This window comes from Protopterus annectens, chromosome 2.part0 (genome assembly GCF_019279795.1).
Source record: "Protopterus annectens isolate FY-2018-M chromosome 2.part0, PAN1.0, whole genome shotgun sequence".
Classification (NCBI taxonomy): Eukaryota; Metazoa; Chordata; order Ceratodontiformes; family Protopteridae; genus Protopterus; species Protopterus annectens.
This window is the reverse complement of record NC_056728.1, coordinates 276,695,004-276,715,706: the sequence shown is the minus strand read 5'-3', so window position 1 is coordinate 276,715,706 and position 20,703 is coordinate 276,695,004. Positions and strand designations below refer to the sequence as shown.

Genomic DNA, 20,703 nt, shown 5'->3' with positions numbered 1-20,703 from the left:
CAGAGAAGGACCGGTCTAAAATTTTGCTTTTTTCTCCCACCCTGTTCTTCCTCCCTCAAGATTACTAGGTTCTTCCAGAGTTTCTCTGACTTGGATTGGAACAAGATGATGAGACCCTTTATGAAGGCACAAGTTGAAAATGGTGTCATCCCGTCCCTCACTGTTTAAATTCCCCAGTCAAGTTCCTTCCCCAGCCCATGTTTCAGTTCCAAAGGTATCGGGGTTGTTTTTCTAGGACCCTGTCTAGTTGGTTGCAATCGGATCAGATCCTACTGTTGCAATTTTAATCCATCTGACTCTTTCAACTTCTGGGGATATTGAAGTCTGTGGAATCTCAGCCCATAGCACAACACCAGATCATAAACACCATCCTTGACTCCAACCTACTCAGTGCCATTTTAGTTGTTGGGATCCTCAGCATTTGAGGTCTTGGATCCATATCCAAGTAGTCCAAGTTGTTCTTGCTCTTGTTGTCCATCACAGGGAAAAATATGTGGCACCAGCTTGGAGATCTTTGACGCCTTCAGTGTTATTGACAAGATGATTGCATACACTTCAGATAAGACCAGAGAGTCTCTAGTGAACCTCTGTTCCATCCCTTGGCACCATTTAATTTGTTCTTTTTGTCCTTTCCAAAGTCAGAGTATTCTGTGTTTTCTGAAGATTCAAATGCCTCTGCCCACTCCCTGACCCATCCAAAAAATAAATGTACAAAAGAATGGACATAGACTCCCCTGATAAGTCCCCTCATCCTTAACACAAACCTTGATTGGGAGGAAGGGTCCCCACAGCCCCACCAGAAAATGCCAAGTTTGGAATGATCCTGGAAATGATGCACTAGAGGGGTTCTTGGCCCTTCCCTGGATGAGAAGGTGCTCTTTGAGACCTTCAGGTCTACCCTTCTCCCTACTGGGCAGTAACCCCCAGACCATATGACTGACCTGGTTGTAAGGAGGGCATGACGAGAGCCCAAAGTTCCAAATGTTATTCCCAATGTGATATAAGAACAAGGCAGACAACTTCCTAAAGAAAATATTGTGAGATTTCTAGTCCTAGTATGGTGTGCACCAAGGACAAATACCACAGAGGGAAAGAAACTGCTGAGTCATACTTTTTTAATATGTGGAATTGTGGAGACAGTACCTAATGCTTTGTAGACAGGAAATGTGCTTAGGGTGTAGTTGTCATGAAGTCTGTGTAGTATTGATAGATTTTTCTAGCTAAAGCAATAATAAAATCCTTAGTCAATGTCAGTGTGCTCCTAAAACTAAAAACATTTTCCATAAGTCTCTGATGTTATCCAACACGTCTTTCTGATAGCATGCTATCCAGCCGTATACTAGCACTGTCTTTGCAGTGGGTGGTAGCATTTGCTGAAAGACAGGTCTTCATTTTAGACCAGACTGGTTTGTATTTCACACTTGAGCTCTTTCATAAAGTACTTTCTTTAATCACCGCTGAGCATTTTAGATGCAGTGAGGCACTGTCTCCCACGAACGTGTAGAAGCATGTGATTAAAATAGGTGCTGCCTTATTTACTTGTAATGACCCAAGGGATTGTAGGATTCTATATGACCTGTCCATCAGGGTCATATAGTTCATGTTTGTTTGAGCTGCAACTAAGCACATGCAAGTAATAATAATCAATAGGATTGGTTGCATTGATTTGCACTGGATTACCCAGAGGTGTCCTGTAGGCACAGCAAAATGTATTTGTTAAATCTGAAATTTCTGACATTCCCCAGTGCCACCTAATCTCAATAATTTTATTATAGTTTAAAAAAAATGACTATTTGAAATTTTTTAGTTTTGATTTTTGTAATAATTTAATTAGCATCTTTTTTGATGTAAATTAGTTCTTCCACCTCACTTTTTTGTAGCCTCTCGAAGACTGATGCACTGTTTCTGCTTCATGACTTGTTAACGCATCTGTATTAAAACATCATGATGACTCTAGAATTTTTGGGGGGCTGGCAGACATGAATTGGAGAGATTGGAGAGACTTAAGTTGGAATCAGAAAATATTTGCCTGGAATCCAGACTGTTAAGCAAGTATCATTATGGATGCTGACATTGCAGTATGCCAAATAAATGATATGAAAGAATATTTACTGTACAACAACTCCATATCATTTAAATTGTCACCTTACCATGAGCCTCCTCTTGACCTGAAATTATAACATAAAAGCAGTCTCTCACCTTCTTTGCATAGACCAACGAAGGTGTGTACTGTACTGGTGTGCACTGATGTAGGAATGCATGTGGCTTCCTCCAGTAATGTTTTATATTTTATAGTCAGTTGGATGCTGGTATTAATTTAGTACTGTGTACTCAGGTTTTTCACTACCTGTAAACTAAGGTAACGTTTACTACTGAATTAGGTAAGGCTTTATGAAATTTATGATTGTGTCAGTTTAGAGATATTATCACTTTACATATTTATGTCCAATATTACCTGTTTAGTGTTTCTTTTTGATAGTTGCATTCTTTAAAAGACTGACTTTTTGAGTAATTATTTGTTTTGCAATCATTTGATTTCCTTCAGACCTATTTAAAGTGGGCTCTGATGAATAGTTATTAGCAACAGTGAGACTGTCTTGGTGAAACCGCAGTCTTTTTGTCCTTTATGTTGCGCAAAATAAAAATGGTAAACTAGTTCTGCTTCATGCACCCGATGAGCTATATGAAACTTATTTTGGCTTTTGCTTACGCGCGCGCACACACACACACTAACACATACACACTTATGATTAGATATAGATGTGTATATACACACACACACACATATGTGAAATGATTTATGTGTGTGACATTGTTGATATTTCATCTTCATTTTTTATCCTTTCTCACATTTTCAGCAAGTATGCCAAGCAAGAATGGGGGATCATTGAGGCATATTAATTATTTGGTGTCAGAATTATTTTCTTTGAGCCAGAATGTACATTTGTGGCAGTAGTTGACATAACTTAACTGTAAAAGTTGCATTGTAATTATTCTGTTATAGTTTTATTTGTTTCCATTTGCTTGTACAGTAATACAAAGAGAAGGCACTATATTCAAGCAAAGGTTTTGATTTGTATTTTATTTGCAGTTATGCCCTTATTTGTTACAGTATTGCAATTTGAGCTACTGAACTATTGAGTTTCGGAAATTATCAGTTACTACACCTTGCATTATACTTGGAACATAACGTTTTGTCTAGGAAAAAATAATAAATGTATAGAAATTTATTTTTAAAAGAAAACTCAATGTAGGTAATTTTACAGTGTTTACATCTTTTGGGCTTTTATTCTGTTTCTATCATGAAAAGAAATGTCCAATGTTAAGTTGTCAATCTCGCCTTCATTCTTGCTTGATGGGTTCGGAGCCGATCCCTCGGCTCCGACTCGGCACTTGCTTTAGCTCGAGAACTCCTTTTACCAGCTCGAGGCAGCCCCATATCCCATGATGCAAGGCAGGAAGTACCCAGATCTCGTTTGCCGCTTCGCTTGGGAGGTCTTCTCTTTACCAGCTCCTGGTAAGTAATTCACATTTGTGACTTTTAAGCCCCTTTTTAGTTAAAAACTATTTGTTTTGATAGTTTAACTTTAAATTTAACTTTTTCTGACAGAAATCCCTGTCTCTCTTAATTTTTTTAGTCAGTTAATTTCCCTATCCCATCCCCCCCCCTGTTAGGGTGTGTGTGTTGGTATTTTTTACTAAATACCTTTTTGGTATTAGTTTAATTTAATTGGACTGGTGTGTGTGTGTTTTGTTAGGCACCATGTCTAAAGAGAGGGTTTCAGGTTTTAAGAAGTGTGACTCGTGCTGTCAGAAGATGTCTCTGACAGATGGTCACACTTCTTGCCTGTACTGTTTAGGCCCTCTTCACCTGCAGGACTCCTGTGCTATTTGTCACTCCTTCAGCCAGAGAGTCCTGCAGGAGAGAAGGAATAAGTTGATTCTCAGGGGTCTTCTTAAGCCGGAGGGCTCTCCGGCTAAGTCGGCCCCACAAAAATCAACTAAATCTGCCAAGACCCAGGCTTCTGTTTCTAAGCCTGTGGACTCGGCTCCGACTCGTATAGAGTCGAGATCGGCTCCGGCTGGAGCCGATTCTGGATCCACTAAGTTTTCGGCGATGGCTATCGGTGCCGAATCTGCTTTGACCACTGTGGTGTCGGTTCCGACCTGCTCCGACACCAACGTGGCGCGGGCATAGGTGTCGGCTCCGATCGGCTCCGACACCCATGTGGCACAGGCATCGGTGTCGGCTCCGATCGGCTCCGACACCGTTACTTTGGTGGCTGTATCGGCTCCGGCTGGGGCCGGTACATCGAGGGGTTCTGCCGGCTCCGAAATCGGTGCCGACAGGATCAGTAATATCGGCTCCGATGACCCATTCCAGGAAGAGGTCGAGGTCTCCTTCCTTGGAGCCGATACTTTCGGCTCCGGCCTCGCCTCTTCTATCGGAACGGAGCCATCGGAGCCGATCTTCAAGGTCATCCAGGTTGTCAGACCATGACCTAGAGAGAGTGGTCAGTAGATTGCTCAAGTCACAGGTACTGGCCCAAATGCTACACAGTCCGTCTCAGCAGACGACTGTTGGTCCACACCCCGTTACAGTTCCTCCTTCAACTCTACCCCAGAGCTTGGAGTTGGAGTCTTCGGGCATGGTTACTGCTACGGCTGGAAGACGGATACCCCCTTCTGTTCCTTCAGCCCCTACTCTTATCTCCTCTTCCTTAGAGGGATTCGGTGGTCGGGCTTCCATGGTCTCCTCCGAGGGGGTGAGTGGCATCGGACCCTTGTCTGAACCCGCTCTTCCCCTTGGAGCCTCGGCCTTGGTGAGCTCGGCTCCGACATCTGCCTCGGAGACTTCCCTTTCGGTGGCCCCTGGAGTTCCTAGCTCTTCGGAGCGGGGTCTCTCGGACCTGCCTGGGAGGGGAGCATTCGAGGTGATGAAGAGTGTACTGGCCACTGGTATCAGTCAGCAGTCTCTTCCCGTAGCTCCTCCCTCTATTGTACCTGTTGACATCTCTGCCACTTCTCTTGCTACAGGACCCAGAGATCCTCCGCCTCAGGTTTCCCCATTGGGAATTTGCCCCTCTTCCGAGGATTCTCCTGATGTTTCGGGAGAACCTCCTAGGAAGAGGACTTGTAAGAGGAAGCATATAGACTCCTCTGAGGCTGTCACTTGGGATACTGACTTTGATGAGTCAGAGGGATCCCCTACAACCGCCCCTGAGGATGTCTCCTTCTCCGACGACCCAGAACTTCTGAAACAGAGGGAAACTGGCCCACCAACAATCCCTCTGAGGATGAGTCAGTATACCTAGAGGCGTTTGGATCTCGGCCCTCCACCTCCTGGGTGTCTCCGCCTTCGACCCCTTATGCAGGTTATAGCACGAAGGCGTGGACAGCTCCTGACTCTGTAGAGCCAGTCCCTAGGAGGCCTTCTAAATTTATAACTGCCCCTAGTGACAAACAATTCCTTACCAAGGGTGTCCCGCTGATGCCATGGTGGTGGCTGCGGCCACCAAAAGGAACTTGCAGATCCTTCCGTGCCCGTCCATCCTCCTAATAAGGACTCTAGGACCATGGATAGGTACGGCAAGCGGATGTTTTCCTCAGCGACCTTTGCTATGCATTCGCTGAATTATCTTTGTCACTTCACCAGACTCCAGAGAGATATCCTGAAGGAGCTGGGAGAAGTAGTTCAGGATCCTACAGCTGCAGGGGCCCAAGAAAAGATTGCTTCGCAGCTAGGAACCCTCAATTCCATTGCTAACTCCTCCATGTGGCTAATATCTTATGCTGCTGATGGAGCGAGTAGAGCCGCAGGCACAGGTGTGGCTCTTAGACGCCAAGCCTGGATGCGGCTATGTGATTTTGCGGATCCCTTTAAGGCGTCCTTCACAAATTCTCCCTTTGATGGGTCAGCTTTGTTTGGCCCTCAGGTGAAGGAAACCTTGACCAGGTGTGAGCAGGACGGCAAGACTCTTTCTGCTGTTGGAGTCCGTTTTCCACCCCTTCTAGGCCTTATCCCAAAGGACAGAAGGGTGGGAAGATGTGGTTCCGTAAATCTCAAGGAGTCACGCCGGATTCACGTGGTCAGTTTACCCCTAGAGGCAGAGGGGGTAACAACAACAGACACCGCTCTAGAGGCAGAGGGGGTCCGAAGAATCAGGGCAACAGGGAGTCTCTTCCTGAGAAGCCCTTTCAGCATCCCTGAGGTGTTGCCCGGCTGTCCCTCCTTGGAGGCAGTCGGGGAAGATTATCACTGTACCCAGAAGCCTGGCATTCCCTCACTCAAGACAGATGGGTACAGTCGATCATATCCAAGGGTTACATAATTCCTTTCGAGGAAAGTCCCTTCCCCTCAAGTTCCCTTCCAGATGTACCACCCGGTCTAAGGGACATTGCAGAGTTAGAGATCGCAAAACTACTGCAAAAAAGAGCCATTCAGCCAGTTACAATAGACCATTCAGAGCCCGGAATCTACTCAAGGTTCTTTTGGTCCCCAAAAGACGGGAGACTGGAGACCAATATTGGATCTCAGCAGACTCAACAAGTCTGTCAGGAAGACAAGATTCGAATGGTCACTCTTCAGTCAATTCTACCCTTCTTACAGAAGGACAACTGGATGTGCTCAATAGATCTTCAGGATGCGTACTATCACATCAAAATTCACAGACGCTCCAGGAGATTTCTCCGCTTCGGCTGGGGTCCAGTCATTTCCAGTTCAGAGCCCTGCCCTTTGGTCTCACTACAGCCCCCAGAGTGTTCACCAAATGCATGGCAGTGGTCACGGCTCACCTGAGACGTCAAGGATTCCAGGTGTTTCCGTATCTCGATGACTGGCTCCTGTCAGCCACCACCAGGCATCAGCTTATACAAGCCAGGGATTACACAATAGACCTTTGTTCTCATTTGGGCATCTCAGTCAACTACGAAAAGTCATCCTTATCGCCCTGCCAGTCTATTACCTTCATAGGCGCAAACTTAAACACTGTTCGGATGTCAGCTACCCTTACAGAACAAAGAGTTTCAGACATTCAGACTCATGTCAGGATCATTCTGGCCAGCAAGAAGGTACAGGCCAGAATGGTTCTAAAGGTGTTAGGTCTTATGGCTGCGGCCATCACTCTTCTTCCCTGGCTCGACTCTACATGCGCCTCCTTCAGTGGATGCTGTTCACACAGTGGTCATACCAGCAACTCCCAATGCGTCACCAGATTCTGGTGACACAAACATGCAAAGAACATCTTGCTTGGTGGATCACATCGTCTCAGGTTCACCAAGGCAGGTGCTTTGTACCTCCGTCCCCGATAGCCACTGTCACCACGGATGCCTCCCTGATCGGGTGGGGGTCATTATCAGGGCAGGATGGTTCATGGGACGTGGCAACCGCTCGAGTACCATCTGCACATAAATGTCCTGGAGATGAGAGCAGTGCTTTTAACGTTGCAAGCCCTCAACGACTTTCTTCCCGTTGGGACAATTGCAGTCCACACAGACAACATGTCTGTAGTTTGGTATATCAACAAACAGGGCGGAACCAAGTCCTACCCCTTGTGTCGAGAAGCGCTCAGACTATGGCAATGGGCAATCTCCTCTCATCGGTTTCTGGTAGCAACGCATATCCCTGGGAAAACCAACATTATAGCGGACAGATTGAGCAGAGCTATTCTCATGCCTCACGAGTGGTCTCTCAAGCAATCCATAGCGGAAGAGATTTTTCTGGAATGGGGTCGTCCATGTTGCGATCTTTTGCTACTCCCCAAAACAGCAAATGTCCAGACTTCTTCAGCCTCTTCCCTCTATCAGGCCATCCCCAGAGACGCTCTGACCCAGGATTGGCCCCAGGGACTTCTTTATGCCTTCCTCCTTTTCCTCTGATCCCTCAGGTGATCCAGAAAGCTACCGCTTTGAGAGCCAAATTGATTCTCATTGCCCCTTACTGGCCTCGACAAGTTTGGTTCCCGTTCCTCCATCATCACCTTTTGGTGCAGCCGTGGCATCTGGACCCAGTGCCAGATCTACTGATTCACCAATCCGGTCAGCTGCACCGGTCAGTCCCTTCTCTCAACCTCACAGCATGGTTGCTCCACTTCCTTCCTTAGCCAGGCTTCCTTTGATCTCTAACCCAGTTAGAGATATCATAGTAACTTCACTAAAATCCTCTACCAGGAGGATTTACACAAGCAAATGGAAGCGTTTCTCTTATTGGGCTAAGGCCCAAAATATTGATCCTTTTACTGCCCCTGTTCAGGCAGTTCTGGACTTCTTAGCAGAGATTTTCCATGCAGGCTCCTCTTCTTCCACAGTCAGAGTTCAGTTGGCTGCTATTTCTAATTTTCATGTCGGGATAGCAGATCATAATATTATGTCCCATAGGCTCTGCAGGGCCTTTTTGAAAGGAATTTTCCTACTAAAGCCTCCAATCAGGAATCCTCCTCCTCAGTGGGATTTAAATTTAGTGCTGACATCCTTGATTCTTCCCCCCTTCGAGCCAGCTGTTTCTTGTTCCCTGAAATATCTTTCTTGGAAAACTTTATTCCTAGTGGCTATTACATCTGCCAGGAGAGTGTCTGAACTTCATGCTCTTTCGGTTCGACCCCCCTATTTGATTTTTCACAAAGACAGAGTATCTTTGAGAACTAATCCATCCTTTTTACCTAAGGTCGCTTGAAAAACAATCTGAATCAATCTATTGATCTCCTGTATTTTTCCCTAACTATTCAGATAGAGCTGAACAAAAGCTACATTATCTTGCCGTCCACCCTCAGCTTAGATATTATTTGGACAGACCCAAAAAATTTACAAAATCTGATCACCTTTTTGTTTCCTATGCGGATAATAAAAAAGGCCTTCCTGTTTCTAAAGTGACTTTGTCCAGATGGCTTTCTTCGGTCATTACTGAAATTTATACGATCAGGGGAAAACAGCTGTGCTCAAAACCTAAAGCACATTCAACTAGGAGTTTAGCTACTTCTACAGCTTTTCAAGCTAGACTGCCTTTAGACACTATTTGTGCAGCGGCCACTTGGGCCACTCCTCACACTTTTGTTTCCCATTACAAATTGGACTTGGCCTCCAGGGACAGAGCCAGTTTTGGCTCTACAGTCCTCAAGAGTTTGTTCCATTGAGCCACCCAGGATAGAGGTGCTAGGGACGCGGTCCCATCAAGCAAGAATGAAGGCGAGATTGACAACTTAACATTAAGAAGTTATGTACCTACCATAACGTTCCATGTTAGTTGTCTTCTCGCCTTCTTTCTTGCGACCCTCCCTCCTTCCCCTGGCCTGGACAGACCTTGTATAAGAAACTATAATGCTAAAGACCATTCAGACCTGGTCCTTTTTCCATTTGTAAGTTTCTTCTTCCTTTGGGAAGTATTGTTTATGCTTGGTGTTATTGCCCTTTTGTCAACAAACGAGATCTGGGTACTTCCTGCCTTGCATCATGGGATATGGGGCTGCCTCGAGCTGGTAAAAGGAGTTCTCGAGCTAAAGCAAGTGCCGAGTCGGAGCCGAGGGATCGGCTCCGAACCCATCAAGCAAGAAAGAAGGCGAGAGAAGACAACTAACATGGAACGTTATGGTAGGTACATAACTTCTTATTTTCTGCTTTGTCTGATATATGCACAATTTTTTTTATGCTATACGTACCTCTGGAAACTTTAGTCTGTACCTTGTGTGATATACGGAAATATGGCCAGCCCAGCTATCTGGAAACTGTATGTTATGAACTGAGCTAAAGTGTAACCACAGCATGCCCTGCTGACTTGCAACAGAAATGCATATAAACTATATACCTGTGCAAATGTATGTTTTAACTGTAGAAACTAGAACATACAGAGTTAACTTACAAATTTTCAATAAAATAAGTTGAAATTAAGTTGCTTTACAAATCTAAACAAGTTCGCTCTGTTTCAATGTAGCAGACACAATGTCTAGAGCTAGAAGTTTTTGTATTTTCTTGGAAGAGAAGTAATTACTAGGTTAAAAATAAAAAGTATTTTATTGTTTTACAACTTCTAAGATCTGCAAACATCTGAGAGATATGTATTTCTAACACAGATATGTTAAATTCTGTTAGTTTCTGTTTTAGCCTGGGAACTGAAGTCAGGTGACAAAAAGTGATGTCATCCAGGCTAACCCAACAGTAATATTTGATACTGATTTTAGACTCTCTCAGAGAGAGACTGTGTATTTTGTCTTGGACCTAGCAAGAACATCCACTCATCATCATCACCTGCACTTGCCTTGCTGTAAATAAGATTTAGGGCATAGTATCTCTCGTAGATATAGACAGGAATATAGTAAAGATTAGTTTAGATGTTTTCTGTATTTATTTGAGACTGTCCTGCAATATTGTTTGAAAATATTTCCTGTGATTTTGAACTCTGAAGTTACTGTTGAGTTACTGAGTATTGTCTTCTTCTTTTATTTATTATTATTAAATATATTTAAAACTATCTTTGTGGCTGATATTTATGAGACATATTTAAGCTCTTAGAGTACTTGCATTTATATTTGGTGACACTGTACAGACCACTCCTAAATAACCTTGCAAGTCTTGGTCAGATTACCATTTGGATTAATAGTAACATTACACGGTAGGATTGGACACCCTTTGTAGGGGCCTTATAGTAGCTGATAAGTAGGGGTTGGTGGCAATGGAAACTACCTTATAGTCTGAGCAGAAGGGGGGGGCATAGCTAGTAAACCTGTGCCAGCCTTCCCCAGGTGTGTGTTTGTATATAAATCAAATATCAAAGTGTGTGTGTGTGTGTGTGTGTGTGTGTGTGTGTGTGTGTGTCAGCTACTTGGGCAGGGACACGAAGCACTAGTTGGACAGAGGGGGTGCTGGAGGTCTTGGCTTGGCCCTTCAACTGAAATCTCAATCCTATAACTGTGCCAGTGGGGAGTCTTATTTGGGGATCTGGAGAAAGAGGGAGAAACAGCCCCAGACTGACTGTGATGTCTTTGTGCTCTTAAGGGAAATTGCACTTTACTGTGTGTAGTTGTAATCCTCCCAGTGTGTACGTCCTCTAACTGTTGCCAGTGATGAGAATTGAGGCTCCTTGATTACTGAGCCAGTGCAGGGGCATCACACCTTGCAAAGCGTGTTGGTGGTTGACTCTGGGTTAAGTCTACTTTATTCTTATTTTGGTAGCTCATTAATTTAACATATTTTTGTAGCCTGTGGTGCATTTGCTAATTTCCTGGTCCTGGTACCTGTCCACAATTTAGTCAGTACTTGCAGGATATTGGTCAGGCTTTGGGTTGTGTGTGCCATACACTTGACTTCAAATATTATTCATTTTGACTATCTTTATAATCTTATGTGAGATCTCATTCATTATATTTTTATATGTCTGCCTTTGTTTTATCTCGTGTATGACTAGAGCTTTTTTCTGGTTATTCATACTTTTAACATGTTATATTTTATTTGCTTGGCATTATTTAATGAAAATTGCAAGGTGTTTCACTTTGCTGTCAAAGTTCTGATATGTCCAGCTACTAAGTGAAACCAGATTTATATCCCACCTCACACAGTAAGAGTATTGTTTAGGTTAGTTTCATGAGAAAGATGATACAGCTGTGGGTGTGTATTATCTTGTTCAAGAATAGACATAAGTAGATTTTTTATTTGTGTGTGTTCATAGGTAGGTACTAGGCTACAGGGCCTATATAAGCCTAGCAAAACGGTATCCTGGCTTTTGCACCCAAGAAAATAAATTATAAATATATATATATATATATATATATATATATATATATATATATATATATATATATATATATATATATATACATATATAGATATAAGTAAAAAAAATATATATATATGTGTGTGTGTCTATTTGACCAGAACAGCAAGTCTTCAAAATATAGTCACTGCAATAGAAAGGATACCCACCCTGCACCACTCCAATTGTTGCAGAGAAATCATTTCCCTTTCAAGTCATGTGTTGCAAGAGTCTTGTAGAGAATTACTATATATTATACAATTCCTCCCCTAAAACGTGCACGCTGATTGGCCAGCCCAACCAGCGTGCCCGTTGTAAATCCCTCAATATACTGACGGAAAAAGGTCCGGTCGCCCAGACTTTTTCCGTTAGTATAAAACACTGTCTTGCTATGTTAAAAGAGTTTAACATAGCGACACAGGTTTAAAAAAAGCAATGGAGATCCCCGTTGCTTTTTTTAAAGCTGTCTCGCTATGTTAAACTCCTTTAACATAGCGACACAGTGTGTAAAAAGCAACGGAGATATTGCGATCTCCGGTGCTTTTTTTTTTAAAGCTGTCTCGCTATATTAAATGGGTTTAACATAGCGAGACAGCTTTAAAATAAGCAACGGAGATATCCGTTGCTTATTTTAAAGCTGTCTCGCTATGTTAAACCCATTTAACATAGCGAGACCGTTTAAAAAAAAAAAGCAATGGAGATCGCAAGATCTCCGTTGCTTTTTCTGTTTCGCTATGTTAAATGGGTTTAACATAGTGAGACAGATTTACAATAAGCAACGGAGATCTCCGTTGCTTATTTTAAAGCTGTCTCGCTATGTTAAAGCCATTTAACATAGCGAAACAGTGCTTTTGCCCACAGCTCTGATGTACTGCGTAGGCATGCTCAGTACATCAGAACTGCCGCAGAATACCAGACAGCTGCGGAAGGGCAGTAAAGAGGCATTATACAATGCCATTATTTAAGAAAAGTAATTATTTCTTTTCTTAAATAATGTCATTAATATAATAACTCACTTCTGGGTGTGGGTAATGCTGGATTTACCCACGGTTGGCTTTATTTGGTCCCTCGGGCTTCGCCCTCGGGACCAAACCACGCCAACCGTGAGTAAATCCAGCATTACCCACACCCAGGCGTGGGTTATTGCTATAATATTTAGAGGGCTGTTTTGATCACCAGCCTTCCAAGCTTATTAAACCATTTGTTTTTAACATGTTATGGTGGTTCTTTTTTCTGTTGAACATTGAGCCTTTTGTTTTTGTGGAAATATCTTATCTTCATGTAAACATGTTGTATGTAATCATTATTGAAGTAGTATTTTGACGTAGAACCTATTTACTGGAATATTTCCCTTAGTTGCATGTCTAGCCTAGATAAGTATGATCTCCATGCATACTACTGTCAGTGGCTCTCTTAGTACATATACCATTCCAGGATGGCTGTGCATTAATATGTTAATTTAAGAATTTTTTAACACCACCTGTGGCATGGCTAAACTTACATTTACATAAAAGAATTCAAGTTCATAGTTACAAACATTATACATTGCATGTATTTTTTTTCTGTGCAGTATAATTAATCCAGCATTACTTAAGTTGGTCAATTCCTGACTTCTCTTAAACTTCATTCCTCCTACAGAACATTTTTTCTACATGCATTGTTCCCACAATTTACATTTTTGTCTGTGTAATTTGCTTCTACCCTTTTCTAAAGATCCCACTTCCTGTTTGTTTATCTTTGTTACAATATTCACTTCTTCATGTACAGCTGGTTTAGGCTTTGATTTCCATTTTCTAGTAATTGCATTTTTTGGCAACCACAAGAGTTAAACTTGACAAGGCCTTACTATGTCTAGGCAGTTCAGATCCTGTATCCCAACTCCTGTCCTCATCATCGACAAAACCCCCTCCCTCCTGGAATGATTGAGCTGGTAAAGCCACTCTTAGCGTCCCCCTTACTCCATAATTCCTCTTGCATTCAAACTGCTAATTTATCTGGGGTCATAGTAACGTCTCCATCCCTTTGTGCCGTGGACCCTGGAATGATGTTTATTTTTAATAGCGTATTGATTGCTGAACTCCATTTTCTAGTTGTAAATATAATCTTTAAGTTGATTGTGTGCTGAGCAGACAGCAAATTAGCTGCAGTAGATACTGACAGTTCTTGTAGAATATGTGAAAAATATTGCACATATTTTCATTGCTGGGGTTTGCATTTAGAAATTAAGATGTTCAACAAACACACTGCCTTATTGGCCCTACTGCACTCCCTCTGACAGTCTGTCAAAGCTCATAAATCATCCCACTGTCTGTCTGTGAGAATGAAGAACCCATCGCCTGGCAATACACTGACAGAACCCTTTCAGTTTTCTTGTGTCCGAGTCAGAAAAAGATCTGATGGGTGACATCAGCTGCACAGCTCTGATAATAAATTCCTTTTGAGTTTTGTTTTTTTCGGTCAATACTTGAATAGTGTATTCTGCTGCTTTGACTTTTGTTCTGATTTTATTTTGTATATGCTTCTGTTTTTACTTTGACTAGCATACTAAGGTCTGTACATTAAAAGCTTAATTTGGAAATTTTGACAGGAAAGCTGTGATAAAGTAGGATTATAGTATTTTAAACAACTTGTTTCATTTAAATTGTGATTTTGGTGCCATTTTGTATGGTAAACATTTCTGACTACCCCCCCCCCCCCCCAATTAACAAAATTAGTGGACTTTTGTGCATATATTTTGTACTCAGAAATGTGTTACTGAAGCTGTCATTTTATTCAGTACAGTCTTTAGAATAGTAACCCTTGAAGAAATGGACTTGTTTGTTTTAGGTGCCATTTTTATGTTAAACACTTCTGACTGGAATTTTTCATCAGTTTATGATTTAGTTGTCCAATACTGTTTAGGCTGTATCCATTCATTTGGACTGAAACTAGCCTTTTTTTAACAAAAGCAGTGAACTTTTCTTGTATGTATTTTGTGCTTTGAACTGTGTTAGTGAAAATACTGTAATTTTCTCAGTACAGTGTTGCTCAGAGTAGTATCCCTAAAGAAGTAAGTCTTTAGAATACTATTTACAGGGAGAACAATGGGATTTGTCTATCTCCTTGCTGGTCTGATCATGCAGCCAGTATTTGACATTGAGCTGGCTAGTTTCTTATCACTTGACTTGATGGATTCAGCTCCCGCCCACTATCTTCCCCATCTGCAGCTAAAAAGTGAAAAAATAAATAAAAAAAAAATGACTCAGCCAACAGCTTGTGACTCCGCAGAAGCCTTAACTCTGGGCAGCCTATCAAATCACTTGCATTCTATTACCTCCAGGTCTCATAGGGTGGTCACAGTACCATAATTGTGTGTGACATGAGGGTCAGACAAATGCTAAGGAGCTATACCATCTGCAGGTATGGGAGAACCAAACCCTTTAGGTGTAGGGGAAGTCATGGGTGCAGAATCTGTTGCCAGAATTGATATTTTCTCCTTGGGGATTCTCTCACTTGTGTGGTGTGCAAAAAAAAAAAAAAAGTGACGGAAGGACTGCCAGTTGATGGGACAGCAGTCTCTGTCCGTTTTTTCATCATAGATGATAGCTATGGCTAGATCCATTGTTCAAGCAGCTGACTTCTGGGTTGCATACTGGGACTGTGAGTAACTCCAGTGCTTCCACCACTGATCATCTTTTGAAGGATATTCTTTGTCTATGGACTGTGACCTGATTGAGTCAGATCTGTCTGGTTCCTCTGATAAAGAGCAGGTACCCAAACAGATGTTTTCTTTTTCCCAAATGTTGATTTAGAGATTTATTCAACTGCAAGCTATCCCCAGCTGCCAGCAAGATTAACAGGGTTTATGATCTCTTGGAGGATGTGGCTCTGGTCATTGACACCTTTCCTGCATCAATCCCAGCATTGGAGGGTGTCTTCAGGAAAGCTTGTAGTTTCTCTCTCTTTATTGAAGCTTTGACTAAGAAAGTTTTAAAGAAAGTTAAGGTATGCCAAGCCTTGCCTGGCTACCAAACCCTTTGTCTGTGGACCCTGTTTTAGTGTCCCTAGCAACTTTTGCTAATAAGAAGACTGTCTTCTTCTAACCCAGTCCCTCAAGATAAACTAGGCAGGATGCTAGAATTTCATGGAAAAAAACTTGCATAGTCTAGCACAGTAGATTTTAAAGTGTGTAACTGCCACTGTTTTATGTGGAAGTTTATGTTGAGATGGATGTACAGTTTAGATGAGTCTGCTGCAGCATTTCCTGCAGAGCAAAAGGTCTGTGTTAAAGATATTGCTCCCACTATTTCCCAGGTGTCAAAAAGTGTCTTAAGTGTCTTGGAGGGGACTGAAGCTATTTTTAGAATTGCAGCACTATCAATGATTAGGAGATATGCATGGCTGCACTCCCACACTTTAAAGAAGGAGAACTTAGGAACATGGAGCATTTTCAGGACTCCTTGTATCAATTTACTTCTGCCATACCAGTGTTCAAGGATCTGATTAGCTGTTGCCAGCTCTGAAATGTTGGTTCTAAGATCTCTTCAGATCTGAGGAACTCTGAACTGGTAGAAAAGTCACCAGAGTTGAAGATGATCTCACCTTTGGATCTGACATGGACATCTCTGGATGGAATCTCAGATCCAAAGACCCTGAAGATGGCAGACTGGGGTAAGAGCAACCACAGGAAGGGAAGAAGATCCAAAGCTCACAAGTCCAATGGGAGACTGAGACAGGAGAACCCCCAGGTTAATTTGAATCCTTAGGAACTTCTTCATTATTCTATCCACTTCCGTCTCTGTCAGGCTTGTGGTAGATCTAACAGAGCTTAGGGGAGAACAGGATAGATTGAGGGGCATTGATGACCATTTTGCCAATCTATGTTCAAGAAAAGGGGTAAAAAAAATCAGATTTTGAATACTTCTGAGTTTGAGTGTGTGTTTGATACAACAAGCTAATTAGATCCTTAAACACTAGTCCGGCAGAAATAAATTGATGCAAGTAGTGCTGAGAATGTTCCATATTCCCAAGTTTTCCTTTAAGCAAGATTCCTTTCTGCAGTCTAACAAACAGAAGTCCCAGCTGAACAAGGTAACACAAGGAAACTACAGAATGACAACTCCACCAACCTGAACAGGAAGGGTTCCTTTCCTAAAAACGATACTATCCCTCCCAACTTATGACAATGCAGATGCACTGCACCAGCCTTTATCAAGTCCCGCATAGGGTGTCTTTTTCCTCAAGTTAGCTCTCCACAGGGTGACTTGGCCATCAGAAGTTTGTGACAAATGGATGTAAACATTGTTGGCATGGGTTACAGATATCAGAGGAAAGACTCCGTTCAGGGAGTTTCCCCTCATCCATCGGGCCAGACTTTGTTTTTCCCTTCTACTGTTCAGCTAATGCTGCATATCTGCAAATCTAATGGCACAAGAGTCACTGGCTCTTGGGATCTAAACCTAGCCTGTGACATTAACAGAACATGCTTGAGAGAAAACTGTAGCTGATGACATCAGCATAGTCTGTCGAGAGGAAGATGGGAGTAGCACTATCACACATGGTGGTCTAAAATGCTTTCTCTAATGTCAACCAAGTGTAGAAACACACACACGCACCAGTTGACTGCAGTTAGAAGAGAATCCCTACCTATCTAAGTACACTGACTAGAGACCTCCATATTTAATGCAAGCACTGCAGCACAAGTCTAGCTTGGAGAGTGTCAGAAGGCACTTTATAAATGATGACATCAGCAGTGTCTGGTGAGGAGAAGATTGTAACAGCAGTGTCCCACATGCTGATGTAGAATGCTCTCTGTCACCCAGCTGAAGAATCATACACACACCATTTAACTGCAATGAGAACAGAACCCCTACCTATCTAAGTACACCAACTAGAGACCTCTATATTTAATGCTATCACCAGAGCACAAGTCCGACTTGGAGAGTGTTGGACAACACTTTTATAAGTTATAACATCAGCATGTCTGGTGAGGAGAAGATGGTAATAGCAGTGTCTCACATGCTGGTGTAAAATGCTCTCTCTAATGTTAACCAGTTGAACACACACACACACACACACACACTAGTTGACTGCAGTGAGATTAGAACCCCTACTAAGTACAAAGACTAGAAAACTGTATTTGTCGTCTCCAGTATGACCTATACCTTTTTTCTGAGTAGAGTTCATTACTGTCCTTTCTTATATGTGTGAATTGTTTTGTGCTGGTTTGGCATATTTTTCTGTTAAAGTTCATTTTCCAGCCATTTCTGGCTGCCTGCCTTCCTCCGAGTACATCTTTGGCTTCTAGTGTTGAAGTCAAACAATTTTTAAAAGGCGTTCCTTCATAAGCAGTCTCCATGAAAACATATTCCCCCCTTCTTGGGACCTTAACTTTGTTCTTGAAAAATTGACTTCAATCCCCTTTTGAAGCCTGCCATTTCTTCCCTGCTGCATTTTACTCGGAAGACTGTATTGTCGGTGGTTCTTACTTCTGCCAAGAGGGTTTCTGAACTCCAAACTCTCATGGTGGTCCCCCCCCCTTTTTTTTCTCACAAGGACAAGGGTGTCTTTTAATATCAGTCCTTCTTTTATGCCCAAGGTGGTTAATGATTTCTCCTTTAATCAGTCTATTCATCTTCCTTCCTTTTGTCCTTCTCCACGGGCCTCTAGTGAGATGGAACTGCACACCTTCGATTTACATAGACAGCTCAGATATTGCTTGAATAAGACTAAGCACATCAGAAAGTCTGAGCAGCTTTTTGTTTCCTTTCATGCCAGGAAATTAGATTTGGCAGTGTCTAAGCAAACAGTCTCTTCCTGGATTTCTAAGGCCATTTCTTTTTATGGAAAGCAGCTTTCCTCTTCTGTTCATGTTCATTCTGTCAGGATAGTAGCATCTTCTCGTGTTTTCTTTTCCAAGAGTTTGGATACTAGGCCCATCTTGGAAGCTGCTGCTTGGTCTTCTATTCACACTTTTACCAAACATTGTAAGTTGGATGTCATTTCTAGGGCCAGGGCAGGATTTGCCAGGGCTATCTTTCAATGGTTTGTAGAGTACTCTTCTCTGCCTTCCTCCTCCTGTACTTTCTGTAGCGTGTATACTCTCCCAAGAGTAAAGAATATGGCAACAGTGATGAGGAAGGATATGATGCAGTTATGTAATATCTTACAGTACAGTTGTGTAAGATCTTACAATAGCAGTAAATGTCCTACTTCTCACTGTTTCAGTATTTTGTCCCTTCCTCCTGCCCACTATTATTTTCTGTTGCTCTATTGCCAGATGAAGGATTCCTATTTCATCAATATCTCTTCCTGATTCCCTTCCTGGGTGAGCATGTTATTGTTTCTTTGAGGTTGCTTTGGTCCTCCAGGGGCACTTCATTTCTGAGGATTATGTATCCATATGTCACATACGTACCCAACACTTTGCACATAGGACATAAAGCCTGACATACAATTCCTGGAAGAGTAAAGCTTTGGCATAATGGCCGGACATTAGGTTATTCTAGGCAGGCTATCCAAGAATAAGGAATACTGCAAAAGTGAGAAGTAGGACATCTACTGTAATGGTAAGATCTTAACACGACTGTACGTTTTGTGTTTGTCACCCATTGTGAACACTGATTCTTTGTTTTTCAGCGTGAACAAGAGAATGCAATGGCTCGACTGAAGAAGCAGCAGCAGGAATTGGAGCATATGAGGCTTCGTTATTTGGCTGCAGAGGAAAAGGAAGTGGTAAAAACAGATAGGGAAGAACTGGAGGAAATTAGGAATGAGCTCAACAGGTAAAGGCATTTAAACACTATAACTCATTTAGGTTGTTTTTAATGCTCTCACTTAAATAAAATAAGCCCCACCTGTGCTATTTATGTAGTGCAGCATATACTTGTCCTGAACCAAGATGAACACCAGTTGCTAAACAGACTTTTTTAGTTTGATATTTTTTAATTAGACTCATTCTTCATCTTTTGTACTGTGTTTAATTCTGCATCTCATCAGCATACTGGCCTTTGTCAATTGTAGCCTTTAAAGAAGAAACTGTACACAACCAGCCCGACATCAGAACTCTGTATTTATACCTAAACACTTTGTGTCTTGACAGATGTTTTTGCCTGTGAATAAGTAACTCCAGAGTATATTTCTAGGTACAGGTAGACATATAATATGTATCTTTCTCTCTCTCTATATAAATATATATATATATATATATATATATATATATATATATATATATATATATATATATACATATATATATAAAATTTGGTTTCACTTCATATTCTCGAAATGCTGAAATCTCAAATTTCAGCATTTCGAGTCCATGAAGGTGAAACCATCACAACACCAAAACCCTACAAAGCCAAAATCGCAAACCCGAACACACAGCATACACTAACACCACACACAAGCCGCAACACCTACACCACAAAAAACATAAACGCAATAAAACACCACACATACACATACCTACACTAAACAAAAGCAGGGGGGCAAACCCCCCACACCCCCTACTTATATATACTAACTCCGAGATTGCACAGAGAAAAAAAAACAAAACACACACACATTCTACAGTACCTCGCGAACACACACACGCACACATCACACATGCACATAAGTTACAAAAACGCTCACATACACTCACTCACCTGAAACTATGAACATAAACATCCCAGACACTTACCGTAACATAGCGTCACTGCAAAAGCAGGGAGCGCGGATTAGAAATATTCACATTCGCGATTATGCACTTTCGCTATTCTAAAGTTTTGGCTTCATGGACTCGAAATGCTGAAATTCGAGATAGATATACTTGCCTGTATATTGTGTGTGTGAGGTATTTGGGCTCCCCTTCAACTCTGTGTTTCTTAAAAGAAATAATTTTGATTTATTTTAAATCCCATATTTTCATAGGCTGCAGTGTATTGCTATATCTTTCAACAACTTCTGTTTGCTTTGTGTGTGAGGAACGAAAACATGCAGTTGTA

The 20,703-nt window shown here is 42.0% G+C and overlaps 1 protein-coding gene across 1 annotated transcript in view; it reads left to right on the top strand.

Annotated features, from left to right (window-relative positions):
* The window catches only part of CEP120 (centrosomal protein 120), a 1,674,147-nt gene that overhangs the window by 1,582,530 nt on the left and 70,914 nt on the right, over positions 1-20,703 (top strand). Inside the window, exon 19 of the mRNA XM_044060765.1 lies at positions 19,355-19,500. Within this exon, the coding sequence (XP_043916700.1) occupies positions 19,355-19,500 (146 nt within the window). The remainder of the gene's footprint in view (positions 1-19,354; positions 19,501-20,703) is intronic.